At 40.0% G+C, this 20356-nt stretch overlaps 1 protein-coding gene across 6 annotated transcripts in view; it reads left to right on the top strand.

Annotated features, from left to right (window-relative positions):
- Positions 1–19968, top strand: part of EPHX2 (epoxide hydrolase 2) — a 68357-nt gene extending 48389 nt beyond the window's left edge. For all 6 annotated transcript variants that reach the window (XM_081314425.1, XM_081314424.1, XM_081314427.1 and 3 more), the window contains 7 exons: positions 3946–4020; positions 4723–4771; positions 5492–5594; positions 6395–6464; positions 8304–8384; positions 8952–9010; positions 17010–19968. In XM_081314425.1, the coding sequence (XP_081170551.1) occupies positions 3946–4020; positions 4723–4771; positions 5492–5594; positions 6395–6464; positions 8304–8384; positions 8952–9010; positions 17010–17094 (522 nt within the window). In that variant the 3' untranslated portion in view covers positions 17095–19968. The remainder of the gene's footprint in view (positions 1–3945; positions 4021–4722; positions 4772–5491; positions 5595–6394; positions 6465–8303; positions 8385–8951; positions 9011–17009) is intronic.
- The last annotated feature ends 388 nt before the right edge of the window (positions 19969–20356 follow it).

The raw sequence follows: 20356 nt of genomic DNA, 5'->3' as shown, positions 1-20356 counted from the left end.
ACTGGTGAGAAACAAACTCCTAGCAGTGATCTGAATTAACCTGCAATACTGCATTCTAATCACTGTGCCACCACAGCTTTTGTAAACTGCTAAGAGATAAAGATAGCTGAAAAGCCTCATTGTAACGTATCCAAAGGCCAGGAGTGAAGCCAGAAAGTTGGTTAGTAGAGTGTCTTGCCTGGGTTATCTGGGACTTGTTGCTCATGTGTTGGCATCAAGGGTGTCTACAGAGTATGGTCAAACAAATTCAAGATGGTGGCCATAACAGAGCAATCAAAGCTGTGCCTTGTTTTTATATGTGTTTCAACGAAAAACAGTGTTTGGATTCCCCTCCTCCTCTTCCTTCCCATACTCTGCAGATAGGCTTGGTTGGGATGGAATCCAGGCACAGGAAGTAAAATCTAGTTGTATTTAACTGACAGAGATGATGCTTGCACTTATGTTGAGTGGTACCTTAGAGTGGTTTGTGATGATGATGATGATGATGATGATGGTGATGATGATATCGTAGTTTTCTGAGAGAGCTCAAGGTAATGTAAATTGGTAAGTCTCCCTGAATTCTATCCCCATAGTAACAGCATTGTTAATTTTCACTGAAAGAGAATGGCTGGTCCAAAGCCACCCAGTCATGTGGGAATAGGGGTGAAGACGTTCAAAGCAAATAGCAAAAGCCAATAAATAAATAGGCTCTTCTAATCTGGCATTGTTGTTTTAAAATGGCCAATTCTGCCTTTGAAAAAATGTGGCCAGATTTTGAAGATAAGGGAGATCAAAATCTTCTTTTATGAACTATTTGGAATTGGAGGCCAACACTGTTTTTTAAAAGGCTTCTTCTCCACCTGTCTGTAAACTAACTGCAGGAATATTACTGCTGTAGTCATGTATTCCATCTGATAGGATTGTAGTCCTAAGAGCTTTTAATAGCATTTAGCATTTAGATAAGCACTCTCTAAGCAGTTTACAGAGTCAGCATATTGCCCCCAATAATCTGGGTCCTCATTTTTATGACCTCGGAAGGTGGAAGGCTGAGTCAACCTTGAACCAGTCAGGATCGAACTCCAGGCTATGAGCAGAGTTAGCCTGCAATATTGCATTCTAACCATTGTGCCACCACGGCTCCTTAATATTCCAAAAATAAAATAAAATGACTGAAAAGTTCACCTCTCTTGGATGGAGACAGAGAGAAACACTTGTTCATAAATGTGACATAAGTGCATGCATTCTTCTTTTCTAGGTCCAAATTGCATATTTTTAGAAGCGGCATGAAAATTTGAGCAAACTTCTGAATCACTTACAAAGGGCAAAATTCTATCAAGAATAGGAAAAAATGAAGCCTTTTTATATGCAAGAGCCTTGGTGGAGCAGTGGGCTAATGCCTCCTTAAGTAACACCAGCTGCCTGCAATTAGTGCAGGTTCGCATCCCACCAGGCTCAAGGTTGACTCAGCCTTCCATCCTTCCGAGGTAGGTAAAATGAGGACCCAGATTGTTGGGGGCAATTAAGCTGACTTTGTAATAATGCCGCTTGGGGTGTGTGTGAAAGCCCTAATAAGCAGGCATATACATAGAATGAAGGCTACTGCTAAGCTTGTAAGCCGCCCTGAGTCTTCAGAGAAGGGCGGGATATAAATGGAATTAAAATAAATAAAATAAATAAATATGATTAATGAGATTGTCAGGGGACTGAGAAAGTATAACTTCAGAAATGCTTTATGGAGATATTTGTATCTCAGAAATGCACATTTTTCTTCTTTTGTTTCCTTTTCTCTTTTATTACATTAGACAAAATGAAATCAACAAAGGTGTCCAGTTGCCAAAAGGGTAGTTCTGTCTTCCCCCCCCCCCCTCAGATGGCAGCTGCACAAAAGTGAAGTGAGCTGAGAAGGGCCTCCAAAGTTTTGTGCTATAGAAACAGCCTTGCACTTTAAATGGGGCAAGAAACAGGAGAAGCATTGGCATAGATAGGTTTAGATCCATTTGGAGAAGGAAAAATGCAGGAAAAATAAATAGTAAAAGATTCAAAGTCTTTCTGTCATCATCTCAGCCAACATGTAGAGGTAGTCCTCGGTTTACAACAATTCATTTAGTGACTGTTCAAAGTTACAATGGCATTGAAAAAGGGACTTATGACTTATGACCGTTGCAGCATTCGTATGACCATGTGATCAAGATTCAGGCGCTTGGCAACTGACTCATATTTTATGACGGTTACAGCATTCTGGGATGGTTTGAGAATCTTCTGTAACCTTCTGACAAGCAAGCTCAATGGAGAAGTCAGATTCACTTAACAACCATGTTGCTAACAACTGCAGTGATTCACTTAACAACTGTGGCAAGAAAGGTCATAAAATGGGCTAAAACTCACTTAACAAATGTCTCAACAACATAAATTTTGGGCTCAATTGTGGTCGTACGTTGAGGACTACCTGTAACCTATGAGTGCATGTGACTTGATTTGCTTTAAAATTTCATTCCAGTTTAACTACTGGGACTTTGAGGATAATCAAAAGGAGGGGAGGTTATTGGAGATACCATTAAAATAAATGGAGAAGTTAGGCTGGAACCAGTTTAATCTGAATGCAGGGCTTGAACTGCTTCTTCTGAGCGCCATTCAAAATTATTGGTACTATTTGCAAAAGCCCTAAATCAGCCTATCGCAATCTGGTATATTAGATGTCAGCCCTTTGATCCAAAGGCCATGCTGTGATTGAGATTTATTGAAGTTGAAGGCTAAAACATTTGCAACTAAAACAGTTGGAGGACAGGATGTTTTGAAAAACATCCTCCAATACATATCCCCTGGTGACAATCAACAAAGAGATACCTTTATATCCTGTTATCAGAACTATTTCCTAAATTGGGAGTCCTGGTTTGTATTTTGGTGGAATACCAATTGCCCCTGCTCTCCCCCCCATGTTTTTTTCCTTGCTGTGCCCTTGTCTTAGGCTGTGATAAGACCTCTTCTTTCTGAGGTCTTAATAGATGCTTTCTCCATATTTTGCCTATTTTGTTTTATGGGTTTATTTCTTTATTGCCCAGTTTTTATATACTGCCAAATTATGAAAACTGTACTTGTCTTATAGACATAATAAATAAAAAATCCATTTAGATACTGTCATACCACATAGATTGTAACTAACAGCAGACAAAGTTTTCTGAATGTAGGCACTTACATAACCAACTGCAGGACAAGTCCTGCCAGAGGTGAGGTTTGTGGAAGCACACAGAAAGGAGTATTCTGAATTTTTTTAAAAAAAAACTTTTGGAGCAAAATCTTCTCAAAAGTCTTTAGTAAAAACTGAGCATGCTCACAGGCTGAGACCCCTGAGAGAGAAAATAAAATAAAATCATTGGGGAGATGAAAGAGGAATATTTTTTTTTTAATTTTAATTCCATTTATATCCCGCCCTTCTCCGAAGACTCAGGGCGGCTTACAAGGTTTGCAATAGAATAGAATAGAATAGAATAGAATAGAATAGAATAGAATAGAATAGAATAGAATAGAATAGAATAGAATAGAATAGAATAGAATAGAATAGAATAGAATAGAATAGAATAGAATAGAATAGAATAGAATATCCTGAAAAAGGGAATGGCTGAAGAGTAACATTTTCTTGATGATTCCACTGATGGTATTTCAGTTTAATGATGCATGTTTTCAGGGATGGGGTCAGGTTAGTGGGAGATGGGAGAAGATCAGGAGTGATGGGATCTTCTATAGATTAGTGTTTCTCAACCTTGACAACTTTAAGATGTATGGACTTCAACTCCCAGAATTCATGCTGGCTGGAGAATTCTAAGAATTGAAATCCACACAAATATTGAGAAACACTGTCTTAGATAGCGGATGCTGGGTGCCAGAGAAAAAAGGAATTGTTCAGCTCCTTGCATGCCCTCCAAGAGCAATTTGAATAACTTTTTTCTTTTTTTTTCTTTGCTCCGGCAGGGAGTTGCAGAGGCTGAACTGGAGAAAGATATAAACCGAACTCTGAAGATTTTGATCCGATCTAGCAGGAAGGAGGTCAGTCCTCTGCATGAATGACTTTGTCTCAAAGGGAAAAGAAGGGATCCCAGATGGTATTGGATGCTAAAAGTCTGTAAAGAAGTACACTGGTAATGATGTTTTTGGACAAGTTGCACTCTTTAGCTTAGATTCACACAAGTACAGCCAGGCCAGAAATATGTTTTTCAGCTGTCCAGCATAGGAATATGGAGGAGCAATCTAGAATGCCTAGTGGACTTCTGGTTTTTGTTAAGAGAACATTGAAGGTACTGGTTTTTCCATTTCGAAACAAAAACAATAGTCAAAATCATTTATTCTTTAAATTAATCTTCAAAATAAAAGTGTAAATCAAGATCCGATTTTTTTAAAAAAGCAGAATTTGCTCAGCTTGGAACTAAAAATAGTTTTCTAGGCTTAGCATATGTGGGGTGGCATCATGTCTCTTTATCTCCAACAGATACAGTAATACTGTAGTAGTGAGCTCAGGAGAATTTGACATAGAGGGTAGTGCTACCTGGCTGCTAATACTGCATGAATTATGCCAATTTGATTTAATTGGCACAATATTATACCAAATGCAAAATTAAGGACTTCCTGAATTAAAAGCAGTTTAACCACCGAAATAAAAACTGGCTCAATGTATCTTTGTAGCTCAGTTATCAGCCTTCTCTGGTTTGCCCTAAGGTTTCTCACATTTCATTCAAAATGCTTTCCTTACAGGATAAAATTGAAGGACCTTCTCTTAGTACAATTGGAGTTAGGAAGCGAGGTAAGGCAACCCACCCATCAATGGAAGTTAAATGGCAATAATTGCAATTTTAAAAAAATAAGATGGGAAAACTCTAGAAATCCAGAAATATAGACTAGTCTGGGAAGTTGAAAAACATCTGAGAAGATGGTAATGGCAAACCACATCCATATTCCAGCCAGGAAAACCCCATGGGCACAAGAATTTGACCTGAGAGCATCTTTACCTTTTATTTTAAAAATTATTCTCTTATCACATTGAAAATTGCAGTTGGCAGTGACTTGCAGACAGGTTCCAGGTGTTGCAGTCAAACCTTTGAGGGAACAGAGTTGTGCCCTTATTTAAATAGCGTTACTTTCTGAAGCTGCCTCAGAAAGCCAGATTTTTACTCAGAATTGGAGTGTTTCAATCATTTGTACAGTTAGCAAGGCAGTCTGATCCAGTGCTGTGAGAGGGCCCGTGCATTTTGGCTTCTGCCTTTTGCAGGGAAGCCTTTTATCTGTTCTAAGGAGCCAAGCACATTGGACAGCTCTGCCTGTAAGGCTGTGTGCCTCTGTAGCAGTGCCAGATAGTCTTAAAATGATTCAGGAAGAGGAAAACATTGATACTAAGCATGAAGTTTAAACAAGTGAAGGGGTTTATTCTGAAAGAGCTTTCTAGCTTAGTTTTAAGGTCTCAGCATTTGCATCTGAGGCAGGCAATACTGCAATACTTTTCATTTCAATCTTTTCTGTAATGCAGGCGGGCTGCTTGTGGGACTTCCTGAGGACCCACCTCCAACTTCTCTTCTTCCAGAGCCAATCCTCCAGTACTATGTAGAACAATATCAAAAATCTGGATTCAGGTAATGCAGCTTTGGGTGTGTTTATTTTGGTTTTACTGGGGTGCTCAGTACCCATATTATTTATACTGAAGCAATGATTTGCCTGTTTTATTGCTGGAGACAATGAATGGTGATGGCCGTATACGGGCAAATTTATGTTAAGATACTCTTGCAGCGTTCTATTAGATGTTACTGAGAACAAACTGTAGGGATTGGTAGACCATCATTCTCAAAAGAGGGGATCTCTGACTTTTCAACTGTTGAGCTGTGGAAGAAGTGGTAGAGATAAAAAGAACAGGAACTCAAAAGTTCTCATAAATTATTTTCAGCCAGTGTCTTTCAAATTCAGTGGCAGCTGGTTTTAATCCACACAAGGGATAACTAAAACTCATTGTATGTGCAAATACCACCTTGTTTAAATGTACCTTCAGGTCTCCTTCCTCTTTATTTCTACTCCCGACCTTGTTTTTCTCGTCTCTGCCTATCACTTCCTTGAAGCAGGAAGCCAACCCAACCAAGCATTTTTAATGCAATGCAAATTTTTGCCTTCTGTTGGGGGATGAGAGGTGAGAGGAGAGCTAGGAAATGACAGACAGCAGCTGACAGAAAACTTTCCTTTGCTCCATGTGTCAGCTGAGAAAGAAAGAAAAACTACAAATGTGTCCCTCCACTATTATTGATCATGAGAGAGATGCTGGAGAATTGCCTTAGCTATACATATTTGTATTTGGAGGACTCGGGATTTGGTGTAGATGCTTGGAGTTTGGTGGTAACCCAGAAAAATGTATGCTAAGTCCTGCTTTTTTTTCTGACTCTTTCAGGGGTCCACTGAACTGGTACCGAAACATGGAAAGAAACTGGTCTTGGGGTGCTTCTGCCCAGGGCAGAAAGGTGAGGGTTGAAGGGAGTATTAGGCAGCCTTAGGCTTTCAGGAAGGAAACCCCCATAGTTGTTCTTTTTGGTTTTTTGCATTGTACAGAGCTCAGAAACTTCCCACAAAAGCTTCTAACTCTGAAATTGATCCCATCACCTCCTCCTGAAAGAGTTAATTATGGCCAACATTGGCTGATGTTGACTAGCCTCAGATGTGGTTAATACATGGATGAGGGAACCCCAGAAAATCCCAAGATAATACTATAGGTTGGGAAGGAGAAGCAAAAATTAGAAGGTGGTATTAACTAATCAGTTCCATATTATTGCTAAGAAAGTTACAGTGACATACCTAAAAATCTAGCTCAGTTCAAGAGATACATTCACCTTCCCTGAAGAATCATAAGTTAAAGTTTCCTAATAAAAATGAACAAGGCTGAAATGAAAAATTGATCTGACCATCACACACTGTTTTGTTGTAGTTGTTATTTTCACACACAAATATTGCCCCTAGCTATTCACACAAATGTGTAGACATTAATACATATTTCTGTGATTTGTATTGGGGAAAATATCTGTTCATTCCAGTCAAGGGTTTTTTTTTCCTTCAATGCGTGCTGTAGGCAATGCATTCCTTTCCACTGTGGTATTAGAATAGCCCTTAGACTTGTAAAAGGGACACGGTGGCTCAGTGGGTTAGGATGCTGAGCTTGTTGATCAGAAGGTCGGGGGTTTGGCGGGTCAAATCCCGAGTGCCGCGTAACAGAGTGAGTGCCTGTTACTCGTCCCAGCTTCTGCCAACATAGCAGTTCGAAAGCACGTAAAAATGCAAGTAGAAAAATAGGGACCACTACGGTGGGAAGGTAACAGCGCTCCGTGCACCTTTGGTGTCTAGTCATGCCGGCCATATGACCACGGAGACGTCCTCGGACAAGCGCTGGCTCTTCGGCTTTGAAACGGAGATGAGCACCGGCCCCTAGAGTTGGAAATGACTAGCACGCATGTGCGGGGGAACCTTTACCTTTACCTTTATCTATTTCCCATAAAACATTTCAAACTGTTGTAGACTGTTTTAACACTTACACTTTGGGCTGTGCATCAATCAAGATTACGAGCTTGTCTTTTCCGGGAAAACCCCACATTCAATTTAATCAGGGACTATTATTTGGACTCCATGTATACCCCAAATCATATTTTCCCTTTGAATCCAGCCTTGGTTGAAAGAGCAAATGCAAAAATATAAAATGGAAAGAAAGAAACAAAGCCATAAAACTGAATGACAGCTGTCTCTAACAGTTGCACAGCTTAATAGCCAGGAATGTGTAGATTCTGTATTAAATTATAAAAGCAGTGAAAGTTCTCTGCCTAGCAAAGCCTTAATCATCTCATCAGCATCTCTCTCTGTCAAACTACAAGATTAAGCTATTGTTTGGAATGACAAGAAGCTGTCATGGGGATGAGTTGAGCTTGCTTTGTGCCCGTGCCTTCTGGCAAAAACATTCTTCATTCATATAAGAGTTACAGTATTGGATTCCTGCAGGGATAGGAAATCATTATGAATTAGTGGGCGCAGTCAAAATGCTGACAGCACGCTGGGGGATTGATTGCCATGGCTTGCCTGATCACTAAACGGTGCTACATTGAGGTCAGTGAGTCATAAAACGTTAATTCCTGTGAAGAGAAATTAAGGAGGCGGCTATCTGACTCTACAGATGATCTCTAGCACCCCATCTTGCTTTTACCTTTTATCGGAAGGAGTAAGTATAGCTGTTAACATATAGCTGAAATGGTCATACGTGTCAGTGTTTGCTGATCACCACTGCATATGGCTTCAGATCTCCACTCATCTCTAATCCACAGATCACAGTTCCTGCCCTGATGGTCACTGCTGGAAAGGACAGAGTTCTCAGTCCAGAAATGAGCAAGCACATGGAGAACTGGGTGAGTAACAGATGTGTTGGGCTGATCCTTTCCGTAATTAAATACAATAGATCAGAGGGCAGGAAAATGTCTCTCTACACTGAATTATTCTATTTCATTTAATGGAATGGAGTTGAAGCAATTCTTGTTACTGGAAGTGCTGCAGCAGTTCAAGGTCAAACAATTATTTTTCTTTCTCCGTCTCTTGTTTTGAGATTGACAGACTTGAAAATTTGCAGTGTGAAAGCCAAGGTGATATGCAAGTGCCTTTTACCTCCTGGTTTGTCTTCTCATAAAAGTCATCCCAACTTTTCATTTCACTGTATTTTAATTTCATTCCTCTGTTTAAGAACCACCAACTATATAGTGACTCCTTAGTTATCACACATAGGTTTAGGTTTCTTGAGACAGGGAAAAAGCTCTCAAGAATACTACTGAACTAGGGTTATTTGTCATTTCTTTGTAGGTGAGATGACATACTGTAGTTCCTGACTGACATTTCTTGACATAGCCAAGGGACCTTTCCTGTTTCACAAAATAGCAAAATGATTTCAGTTGGCCATGACGTGTACCTTTTTCTCCCCCTAGATTCCACAATTGACTCGTGGCCATATTGAAGAATGTGGGCATTTCACACAAATGGAGAGGTAAGTAGTGTTGATTGCTCAGCTGAAGGGGAGAGAGAGAAAGATGCAAATGGTTTATTTTAAAATGCATACCTGTAAAAAGCACATTAGCTTATTGTACTGCATAGGTTGCTGAGATCCGTTGTTAAACAATCTGCATCAAGATTCCCTTCAAATTCAAATTAAGCATTTTCAAAAAATTCAAGGGAAGAGGGGCGAAGTTGTCCCAGCATGAACCAATTTGATCTGCATCTCCAACATTATACAATCATGATAATGTAAGTTATTCACTGGCATTTTTGGTGTCAGGCATAGCAAATCAACATCCAGGATAAAATTCAAAAGCTCTGAAAGTTTATTTCATGCTACCTATTCACAAGAATGTGATCCACTAATGGTCAATGCAAATTGGCACCAGAAAAAAGACCCCGCCCTTGGCTAAGACTGGTCATCTCCTACATTTGGTTCCTAAATATTCTAATTCAGTCTTCAACTCAAAACACACATGCTATTGTTTTTTATAAATTTTGAGAGAGATTTCATTTGGAAATGCACATGTGAATGCATTTTAAGATATATATATATATATATATATATATATATATATATATATATATATATATATATATATATATATATATATATATATATATATATATATATATATATATATATATATATATATATATATATATATATATAACTATTTAAATACCTTTGGATTGCATTAAAAATGTCACAAACTAAAGTGAAAATAGGATGAAATGCACTTACTGGATGAACATACATAAAAATATGTGAATATAATCTTTGTTAAGAAGTTTAATTACAATTATAACAAATGGCAACTAAACTTAATAAAATGGAAAGAAAGAATAAAAAGTCTAGGAATAAAACAACAAAAAGAAAAGAAAGAATATAATAAAAAAAACAAGAGAAATGTATAAAGAAGTGACTTACAACTTTCATCACTATTATAACTCATCACCCTCTATAAGATTAGAAACCAATATCTCTTCCTTCCAAATCCCATCCCTTATCTATAAATAAATCCATAAAACATCAATTTTAAAAGTATCTGAATGCAAATGTCATTAGTTTATAGATCCCACCAAGGGTAGCAGAGTTTGTGGGAATGGGAAAAGAATTCCAGTAGCTTTCATATGTACCTCGAAGAGAAAGATTTAAAATAAACGAAAGAAATCTGGAATTGAACAACACAAGACAGAATTAGAAAGTGAATTATGTGCAGATGATAAGTATGTACAGGTAGTCCTTGATTCAGGACCCATTGCTTAGCAACCCTTTGAAGTTACAGCAGCCCCCCCCCCCAAAAAAAAAAACAATTTGTGACCTGGTCCTGAAGTTAGGCCCATGCAGCAGCCACTCAGTTGTCTGCACTTAACAACCAACCGCAGAGATGCTGCAGGGATACGGTACCTCTTTCCAGAGCTGAGAACTGTTTAGTGTTGCTGAACACTTCAGATTCTTGCTGCATCTAATCCAGGGATCTTCAAACTTTTCAGTCTGAAGGCCATATTGGATGTTTTGCAAACATTCAAGGGCCGGGAGAAAAAAATCGATTTTATAAACGAGTGAATACAATTTAATTGAATGAACGTGTTTTATTTTGTTGAATGTGATATGACACAACAACAGAAAAAAATGTGACAAAGAAATAATATCGTATACATACATATCATATACGTACAATATTGCGTGCATACATATCATATACGTACAATATTGCATACCTACTGTGCATATATGTATATTATGATATAAGAAAATGTCAAACATTAGCAAACATAAAAACAGAGAGAAGCTATGTGGATCAGGCCCAATCAGTCCAGGTCACTCCTCTCCCCCCCCAGCCCCCCAGTAGGCAAAGGAAGCAATCCTCCAGCTGGCTTCCTCTTCTCCGTGCTGCCAGCCCTTAGCCAGTTTGGATGGGGTTTCTTTCCATGGGGGAGAAACGATTCAAGGGATCACCCCCTCTCTGGCAAAGAAAGCAACCCTCCAGCTGGCTCAGAGCTGGTGCAGATTTTAAAGGTGAAGAAGCTTCCCCTTGGTTATCCAGCAACCCTCCACTAGGTCACCAACTCCGCCCCCCCAACCCTCATAGCAGAAATCAAGGGAATGGAATCCTAGCTTCTTTTCCAAACAGCGGTGAATACAATCCTGCTTTCTCTCCCTGTGCTGTTTGGAAAGGATCCAGAAGGCCAGTTATAGCCTATGGGCCAGAGTTTGGAGACCCCTGATCTAATCCGAGATCTACAAGGTTTTGGACAGAGGGATGTGTGTGTGTATGCAAACATGCATGTAAGCAGAGTTTACAGTTCACCCAAAACTTTTATCAAAGACTTCCGTACCCCTGTGTGCAAAGTAATGTTTTAATTATGCTATAAAATCTTTTGTCTCGTTCTGTGTACCCCTTTCCTGCTCTATTGTTCACCTGCTTTTTATAAACTGCCATCTTCTTAATGTCATGGCAGTTTTGTTTTGTTTTTAAAAGAGTACTATGGAAAAGGCCATTACATGAGATACAGGCTGCAATTACATAATTACATTTCGGTAGTGTTCCTATACAAAGGATGATAAATTCAAATAAAGAATGAATAAATTGCAGTAGGAAGATGAATTATTATAGTTTCTCAAAAGGGTCAAATGTGCCTTTCTCTCACACCCCACATTTTACAACATGGCTTAAAGTATCACCAGTTAAATAGAATGGGAAAAACATACTTGAAAAGTACAAAGTGGGTGAGGGAGCACTAGGGACACACTGAATGGTGAAGGCCATGCGTTCCGCCGGTAGGCAGAAATACCAAAATAATGTACTTTTAGGTACCTTTAAAAATGGGTTGATTTGACTAGAATTACACAGATTCAACCAAATGGAGATTTGATTGTTCTTGTAGTTCTTTTTACAAGGGACGCGGTGGCTCAGTGGGTTAGGACGCTGAGCTTGTCGATCAGAAGGTCGGCAGTTTGGCGGGTCGAATCCCGAGTGCTGGGTAGCAGAGTGAGCGCCTGTTACTTGTCCCAGCTTCTGCCAACCTAGCAGTTCGAAAGCACCTAAAAATGCAAGTAGAAAAATAGGGACCACTCCGGTGGGAAGGTAACAGCGTTCCGTGCGCCTTTGGCGTCTAGTCATGCCGGCCACATGACCACGGAGACGTCCTCGGACAAGCGCTGGCTCTTCGGCTTTGAAACGGAGATGAGCACCGGCCCCTAGAGTCGGAAACGACTAGCACGCATGTGCGGGGGAACCTTTACCTTTACCTTTACCTTTTTACACAGATTCAACCAAATGGAGATTTGATTGTTCTTGTAGTTCTTTTTAACTTCTTCTTATCTAACACTTTTCTAGTCTAGTGCCTACATTTGGCTAAGGACTTTCTATGGAGTCCTTGGTTGTTTGCTTGCAGATGTTTGCTTGCAGATGACTAAGTAAACATAATCAGTGCTAGTGTGTGCGAGCTGTTTATAGGTAGTCCTCAGTTTATGATCACAATTTCTGTTGTTAAGTGAGACATTTGCTAAGTGAGTTTTGCCCCATTTTACAAGTTTTCTTGTTGCAGTTGTTAAGTGAATCGCTGCAGTTGATAAATTAGTAACCTGGTTGTTAAGTGAATCTGGCTTCCCCATTGGCTTTCCTTGTCAGAAGGTTGCAAAAGGGGATCACATGACCTTGGGACAAAGCAAGGGTCATAAGTATGAACCAGTTGCCAAGCATCTGAATTTTGATCCCATGATCATGGGGATGTTGTAAAGGTTGTAACTGTGAAAAATGGTCATAAGTCATTTTTCCCACTGCCATTGTAACTTTGAATGCTCACTAAATGAACTGTTGTAAGTTGAGGACTACCTGTATAATATAGTAACTTGCCTTGCCAGAGTGTCAGTAAGAGTGTGTGGCTTTCTCCTTGGCAGTGCCTGAATTAGGGTTTTGATTTCTGTTTGATTGTCTTTTGTTAATCTCTGCTTATTTGGGTAGCAGTTGCTGGAAAAGATGTGTTCTGGTCATTTCATTTATTAGCTTTTTTATTGCCTCATTTGAATGATTTACAAATGTGGTTTATCTCTATGTGTCTATTGGTGACTGATTTGTCTGAATGCCAAGCTTCTAGAAATTCCCTATCATGTTCCAAAATTGGCATGGCCAGATAATTTCCATTCCTACTCTGCATTCCCCCTTCATGGATTACTGCCTTGTCGTGGCGAAGGGGCTTGTGTAATTCAATGAAGCTATGAGCTATGCCGTGCAGGGCCACCCAAGACGGAAAGGTCATAGCAGAGAGTTCTGACAAAACGTGATCCACTGGAGAAGGAAATGGCAAACCACTCCAGTATCTTTGCCATGAAAACCCTATGGACAGTACCAAAAGGCAAAACGATATGACGCTGGAAGATGAGCCCCTCAGGTCGGAAGGCGTCCAATATGCTACTGGGGAAGAGCAGAGGGCTAGTACTAGTAGCGCCAGAAAGAATGAAGCGACTGGGCCAAAGCCGAAAGGACGCTCAGCTGTGGATATGTCTGGTGGTGAAAGGAAAGTCCGATGCTGTAAAGATTTTTTCTCCATAGGAACCTGGAATGTAAGATCCATGAATCAAGGAAAGCTGGACGTGGTCAAACAAGAGATGGCAAGACTAAACATCGACATCTTAGGTATCAGCGAACTAAAATGGACAGGAATGGGTGAATTTAATTCAGATGACCATCAGGTATACTACTGCGGGCAAGAATCCCTCAGAAGAAATGGAGTAGCCTTCATAGTCAATAAAAAAATAGGAAAAGCAATACTGGGATACAATCCTCAAAATGACAGAATGATCTCAGTTCGAATCCAAGGCAAACCATTCAATATCACAGTAGTCCAAGTCTATGCCCCAACCACCGGTGCTGAAGAGGAGGAAATTGACCGGTTCTATGAAGCCCTACAGCACCTTATAGAACTAACACCAAAAAATGATGTCCTTATCGTCATGGGGGATTGGAATGCTAAAGTAGGAAGCCAAAAGATAACTGGAATAACAGGCAAGTTTGGCCTTGGAGTACAAAATGAAGCAGGGCACAGGCTGATAGAATTTTGTCAAGAGAATACGATGGTCATAGCAAACACTCTTTTCCAACAACCCAAGAGACGGCTTTACACATGGACATCACCAGACGGTCAACACAGAAATCAGATTGACTATATGCTCTGCAGCCAAAGATGGAGAAGCTCTATACAGTCAGTAAAAACAAGACCAGGAGCTGACTGTGGCTCAGACCAGGAGCTTCTTGTTGCAAAGTTTAGGCTTAAATTAAAGAAAGTAGGGAAAAGTGCTAGGCCAGTCAGGTATGAATTAAATCATATCCCTGTTCAATATACAGTAGAGGTGACAAATAGATTTAAGGAATTAGATCTGATAGACAGAGTGCCTGAAGAACTATGGACAGAGGTTCGCAACATTGTACAACAGGTAGCAACCAAAACCATCCCAAAGAAAAAGAAATGCAAGAAAGCAAAATGGCTGTCTGAGGAAGCTTTGCAAATAGCTGAGGAAAGGAGGGAAGCGAAAGGCAAGGGAGAAAAAGAAAGATATGCCCAATTAAATGCAGAATTCCAAAGAATAGCTAGAAGAGATAAGAATGCCTTCTTAAATGAACAATGCAAAGAAATAGAAGAAAACAATAGAATAGGGAGGACCAGAGATCTTTTCAAGAAAATTGGAGAGATGAAAGGAACGTTTCATGCAAAAATGGGCATGATAAAGGACCAAAATGGCAGGGACCTAACAGAGGCAGAAGAGATTAAGAAGAGGTGGCAAAATTACACAGAAGAACTATACAGGAATGAGCTTAACATCCCTGACAATCACAATGAGGTGGTCACTGACCTCGAGCCAGACATCTTAGAATGTGAAGTGAAGTGGGCCTTAGAAAAGCTGAGCAGCAACAAAGCTAGTGGAGGTGACAGTATTCCAGCTGAGCTATTCAAAATCTTAAAAGACGATGCAGTAAAAGTGCTACACTCAATTTGCCAGCAAATTTGGAAAACTCAACAGTGGCCACAGGATTGGAAAAGATCAGTTTACATTCCAATTCCAAAGAAAGGCAGTGCCAAAGAATGTTCAAACTATCGCACCATTGCACTCATTTCTCATGCTAGTAAAGTTATGCTTAAAATTCTACAAGCTAGACTCCAGCAGTATGTGGATCGAGAACTACCAGAAGTACAGGCAGGATTTCGAAGAGGCAGAGGAACTAGAGATCAAATTGCTAACATACGCTGGATCATGGAGAAAGCTAGAGAGTTCCAGAAAAACATCTACTTCTGCTTCATTGACTATGCTAAAGCCTTTGATTGTGTGGATCATAACAAACTGTGGCAAGTCCTTAAAGAGATGGGCATACCAGACCATCTTATTTGTCTTCTGAGAAACCTATATGCAGGCCAAGAAGCAACAGTGAGAACTGGACACGGAACCACTGATTGGTTCAAAATTGGGAAAGGAGTCCGGCAAGGCTGTATACTGTCGCCTTGCCTATTTAATTTATATGCAGAGCACATCATGAGAAAGGCAGGGCTAGATGAATCAAAAGTTGGAATTAAGATTGCCGGAAGAAACATCAACAACCTAAGATATGCAGATGACACCACTCTAATGGCAGAAAGTGAAGAGGAACTAAAGAGCCTCTTGTTGCGAGTGAAGAAGGAGAGTGCAAAACTTGGGTTGAAACTAAACATTAAGAAAACCAAGATCATGGCATCTGGCCCTCTCAATTCCTGGCAAATAGATGGGGAAGAAATGGAGGTAGTGACAGATTTTATTTTCCTGGGCTCCAAGATCACTGCAGATGGGGACTGTAGCCAAGAAATTAAAAGACGCTTGCTCCTGGGGAGGAAAGCCATGGCAAATCTAGACAGCACACTAAAAAGCAGAGACATCACCCTGTCAACAAAAGTGCGTATAGTCAAGGCTATGGTCTTCCCAGTTGCAATGTATGGCAGTGAAAGCTGGACCATAAGAAAGGCTGAACGCCAAAGAATTGAAGCCTTTGAACTCTGGTGCTGGAGAAGACTCCTGCGAGTCCCTTGGACTGCAAGGCGATCAAACCGGTCAGTCCTAGAGGAGATCAACCCTGACTGCTCTTTAGAAGGCCAGATCCTGAAGCTAAAACTCAAATACTTTGGCCATCTAATGAGAAGGAAGGACTCACTGGAGAAGAGCCTAATGCTGGGAAAGATTGAGGGCAATAGAAGAAGGGGACGACAGAGAATGAGGTGGCTGGATGGAGTCACTGAAGCAGTGGGTGTGAGCTTGAATGGACTCCGGAGGATGGTGGATGACAGGAAGGCCTGGAGGAACGTTGTCCATAGGGTCGCGATGGGTCGGACACGACTTCGCAACTAACAACAACAACTCTGCATTCTGACATTCGGAGTTTTCTTTTGAGGATCAAATGAGAAAAGGCTTATTTTTTATACCATGTTGAGATTCCAGAGGAAAGGCAGAATGTAAATGTAATGCAAATCCAAATTCAGTCTGAATACTAGACACACATTGGGAAAGGAGAGGAGACACAACAGTTTTATTTCAATTTTGAGCAAAACATACTGTATGCTTCACGTTGATAAAGGTTTATAGAGCAGCATTCCCAGCCTATAACTCTCTCTAGATGTGTTGAATGTCAGTTCCCAGTTTCTCCAATCATGGCTGACTAGGGGCTTTCTGAGAATTGAAGTCAATTCGTCTGAAAGGAAACAAGCAGAAAGTTGATTTATAATTCAGTTTTCAGTCACCCCAGTGGATCAGATCTCTTATTCTTGTATATCCTCTTTATTTCTCTGGATGCATGAGAAAATAAGACTATTAAGCTTGCAGGGAATCAGAAAAATGTGACTTCACATTAATTTGGGTTCTTTGGGCACTAAATTCAGTTTTCCCCCTGCATGAATGTCTTCACATGCAAGTGCACATACTGAAAAATACCTGCCTTGCCAACATGTACAGTATTTTTTTTTTGCAGGCCTGCAGCTTTGAACAAAATCCTGATCGAATGGCTGGAAGATGTTCACAAAAATGCTTTGCTGCAAACAACTGCCAAGCTTTGAAAACAACTTCAGCCCCCATATTGGCTGAACCGTTAGCCAATTCATTTACGGAAGGAGGAAAGAATTCATAAGATAATTGGTTATGGAGCTCTCATAGTGCTTTGGGAATTAAAATAGAGAATTTTTAGTTGATGTTTGAAAAATTCAATGCATTAGAAGGGATGGACTTTTAAAAAATAGCCTTGGTTCAGATGCTTAAAATGTAACTATGCTGAGATTATGCTATCCTTTGATCTTTATACTTTTGATTGTTTTGATGTAAGAAAATTCTTAATGGCCAAGGTGTTCACACATCGTTTGGATCATAATTTATTTAAGCAGAGTTTACTGAATGAATCACAATTGGATGGGTTATATAGCATATTATGTCCAAACCAAACAGTACTGCTCTTTAACACAATTTAAGATCTGAAGTGGCGCAGTGGTTAGAAAGCAGTATTGCAGGCTAATTCTGCTGATTGTGAGGGGTTCGATCCTCACCAGCAAAAGGTTGACTCAGCCTTCCATCCTTCCAAGGTTGGTAAAATGAAAATCCAGATTGTTGGGGGCAATATGCTAACTCTGTAAACCTGTTGCTAATTTGTGATCAAGTTATAGTTTCCCTAACATATTGGAACCATGTTTTAGTAATAATTTGTGGGAAGCTTCTCGGTTCAGATGAAACTGAAAGTGATTTAACAAATTCAGAATGCATCTTCTGAAGCAGGCACAAGGCAGGACAATAACGATTGATTAATGCTGTGATTGAGAATGGGGTTGCTCTCCAGATGTTAATATCAATTCTATTATAAAACACTGTTTTTGGCTGTGGCAGATGGGAGTTGTGCTTCAGAAACCTCTGGAGAGTCATAATTCTGATTTGCCACCTGTACTGAACTGAGGTTTCTAATTGTGTATTCAGTTTATCTTCATGATTATGAAATTTCAAGTGTATATGTTTTGCAACAGTTTGGGTTCATTTGTGGAAAGATACTATTGATTAGGGTTTTTCAAATTGGTTCCACTAGAACCCTAAGATTGCACAAGAAACTAAAGAGGTTCTGCAAGAAAGTGAGGAGAAAAATTCATTCAAACTTGGCTAAATTTCTACCACTGGAATTTCTACCACTGGAATTGCTTTTTGCCTTTAACTAACAAATTTTGCCTGAAAAAGTTTGAAGATGCCATATGTTTACTAGTCTTTCACGCAGCTGAATTTTTTCCTGGGATCACAAGGGAGAAAAGATGGCTCCATCAAAGAGCTGCAGATTTATTTGCACGTCTGCATATTCCAACACACACCTCCTTTTGTGAATTGAACCTGAAGCACTACATGTATGTGTTGTGTAGTCATGTTGAGCAAGCACTTAAAGCAGGGCTCCCCAGTCTCCAGTTGGGGGACTGGCATCAGTCTGTGGCATGCCAGAAACTGGGCCGCAAAAACAAGCAAAGCCCCATCCATGGGATATAGGCAGCACCTGAAACCACGCCCCTTCCGCAGAAAAATATCTCTCCACAAAAACGGTCTCTGGTGCCCAAGAGGTTGGGGGCTGCTGACTTGAGAGAACATGAAGCCCTTATGAATTTCTTGTACAAAGTAGAAGGACATGAAACATAAACAAAAGTATTTCTTCGCTTACTTTGCAAAAGTCATGGATGCTGCTTCTTTCACCTCAGGTTTGTCTGTATTTTTCAGCAGGGATTTTAAATAGAAGGATTTGGTTCTGATAGCAGAAATTTTTCTGCGTATTGGTATGCTTTGGTACTGCTGAGAAAATAATTAGTTTCTTAAGAAGCACAGCTTCTGTTTCTTTTTCTTAAAACAAAGCATGCTTTAAGGCACTGTTTCTCAACCTCAGCAATTTTAAGAAGAGTGGAATTCTGGGAATTGAAGTCCGCCCATCTTCAAATGAATTATGAGAATGGTTGCAGACTCTCTTCAGTCTCTTATTGGTTTTGGATGATACTTAAGCTAATATCTTCCACCCAGAGTTTGAGGAAATGCTGAGGAATGTGTCTTTTATACTTATTTCACAAAGATCTCTGCAATAGGTTAATTAGAGCAGTATTTCTTGACCTTGGCAACTTTAAGATGGGTTAAAGATGACTTTAACCCATCTTGACAGTATGACTTTCATACTGTCTGAGGAATTCTGGAAATTGAGGTCCACTCATCTTAAAGTTCACGAGGTTAAGAAACACTGCTTTAAGGCAGAGGTTCCCAACCTTTTGGGCACCAGGGACCGGTTACGTGGAGAGAGGTTTTTCCGTGGACCGGAGGGGGCATGGTTTTGTGTGCTGCCTGCATCCTGCAGATGGGACTTTGCTTGTTCGTGCAGACAGGTTGCTGGCATGCCGCGGCCCAGTACTGGTTCACAGGCCGGAAGTTGGGGACCCCGGCTTTAAGGCAATTACAAGCTGGCTTGGAATTCTGGGAGTTGTGACAAAGATAACGGAATATTTGAGATCTTCTTTTTTACATACCAATATGTGCCTTGTTACAGGATAAAGCGGCTTGTCTTCACTGAGTATTGCTCTAAGGCGCCACTAGAAAATGCCTAGTTAGCACTTGAATGGCACATTCTTGGGTATGCGATTATATGCTATTACTTGTAGAATACCAATCAATAGAATAAAGTTTTGGAAACAGTATTCTTGGGTTCTTGAATAAAGTTTGCTGCCGAGAGAAATGGATCTACAAGACATTCATTCCTAGAGGCAGTTCCAGGGATTTACTGGTGACTTAAGAACATAATATTTGAATATCTTGATTTGCTTCAGTGTCTAGTTTCTTATGTCCTCTGGTGCAAAACCGTAATGATGGTTCTTTGCTTTTGACTTATAGTCCATCAGACTTACAGTATATGGGATCAAAAGCAAAGCTTTTGAATTAAATATTCCTTCTGCAATCAGAGTTCTTTTCCCTTGTCTGTAGCAATCTGTTGTCTTTCTGCTACAGTACTTATTATGCAAGATGCTTAAATCATAAAGTAAGCAATGGACCAAGAAGGTACCAGAGTTGACACTAAATTATATTTTATTTCAGCAAAGGATCACGACTAATATTGTGTGAAAAGATTCAGGGTAAAAATTTACCAGGTGTACCTACAGTACATAATACAAACTTTAAAAATTGAGCTGGAGTTCATATGTTGGCAGTTCTATGTTCTGGCTCTTATCCAGCTACCAATTCAAACAGGTGAAGGGCACACAGGTTAAAGGCCCATTCCACAGTAATCTGGAAGTATTGTATATGGTGGACGATCTTTTCACATGTTATCAT

Source organism: Vipera berus (assembly GCF_964194415.1).
Source record: "Vipera berus genome assembly, chromosome: 1".
Lineage (NCBI taxonomy): Eukaryota > Metazoa > Chordata > Lepidosauria > Squamata > Viperidae > Vipera > Vipera berus.
Note: the sequence above shows the minus strand (reverse complement) of the source record. Positions and strands in the feature narration are given on the sequence as shown.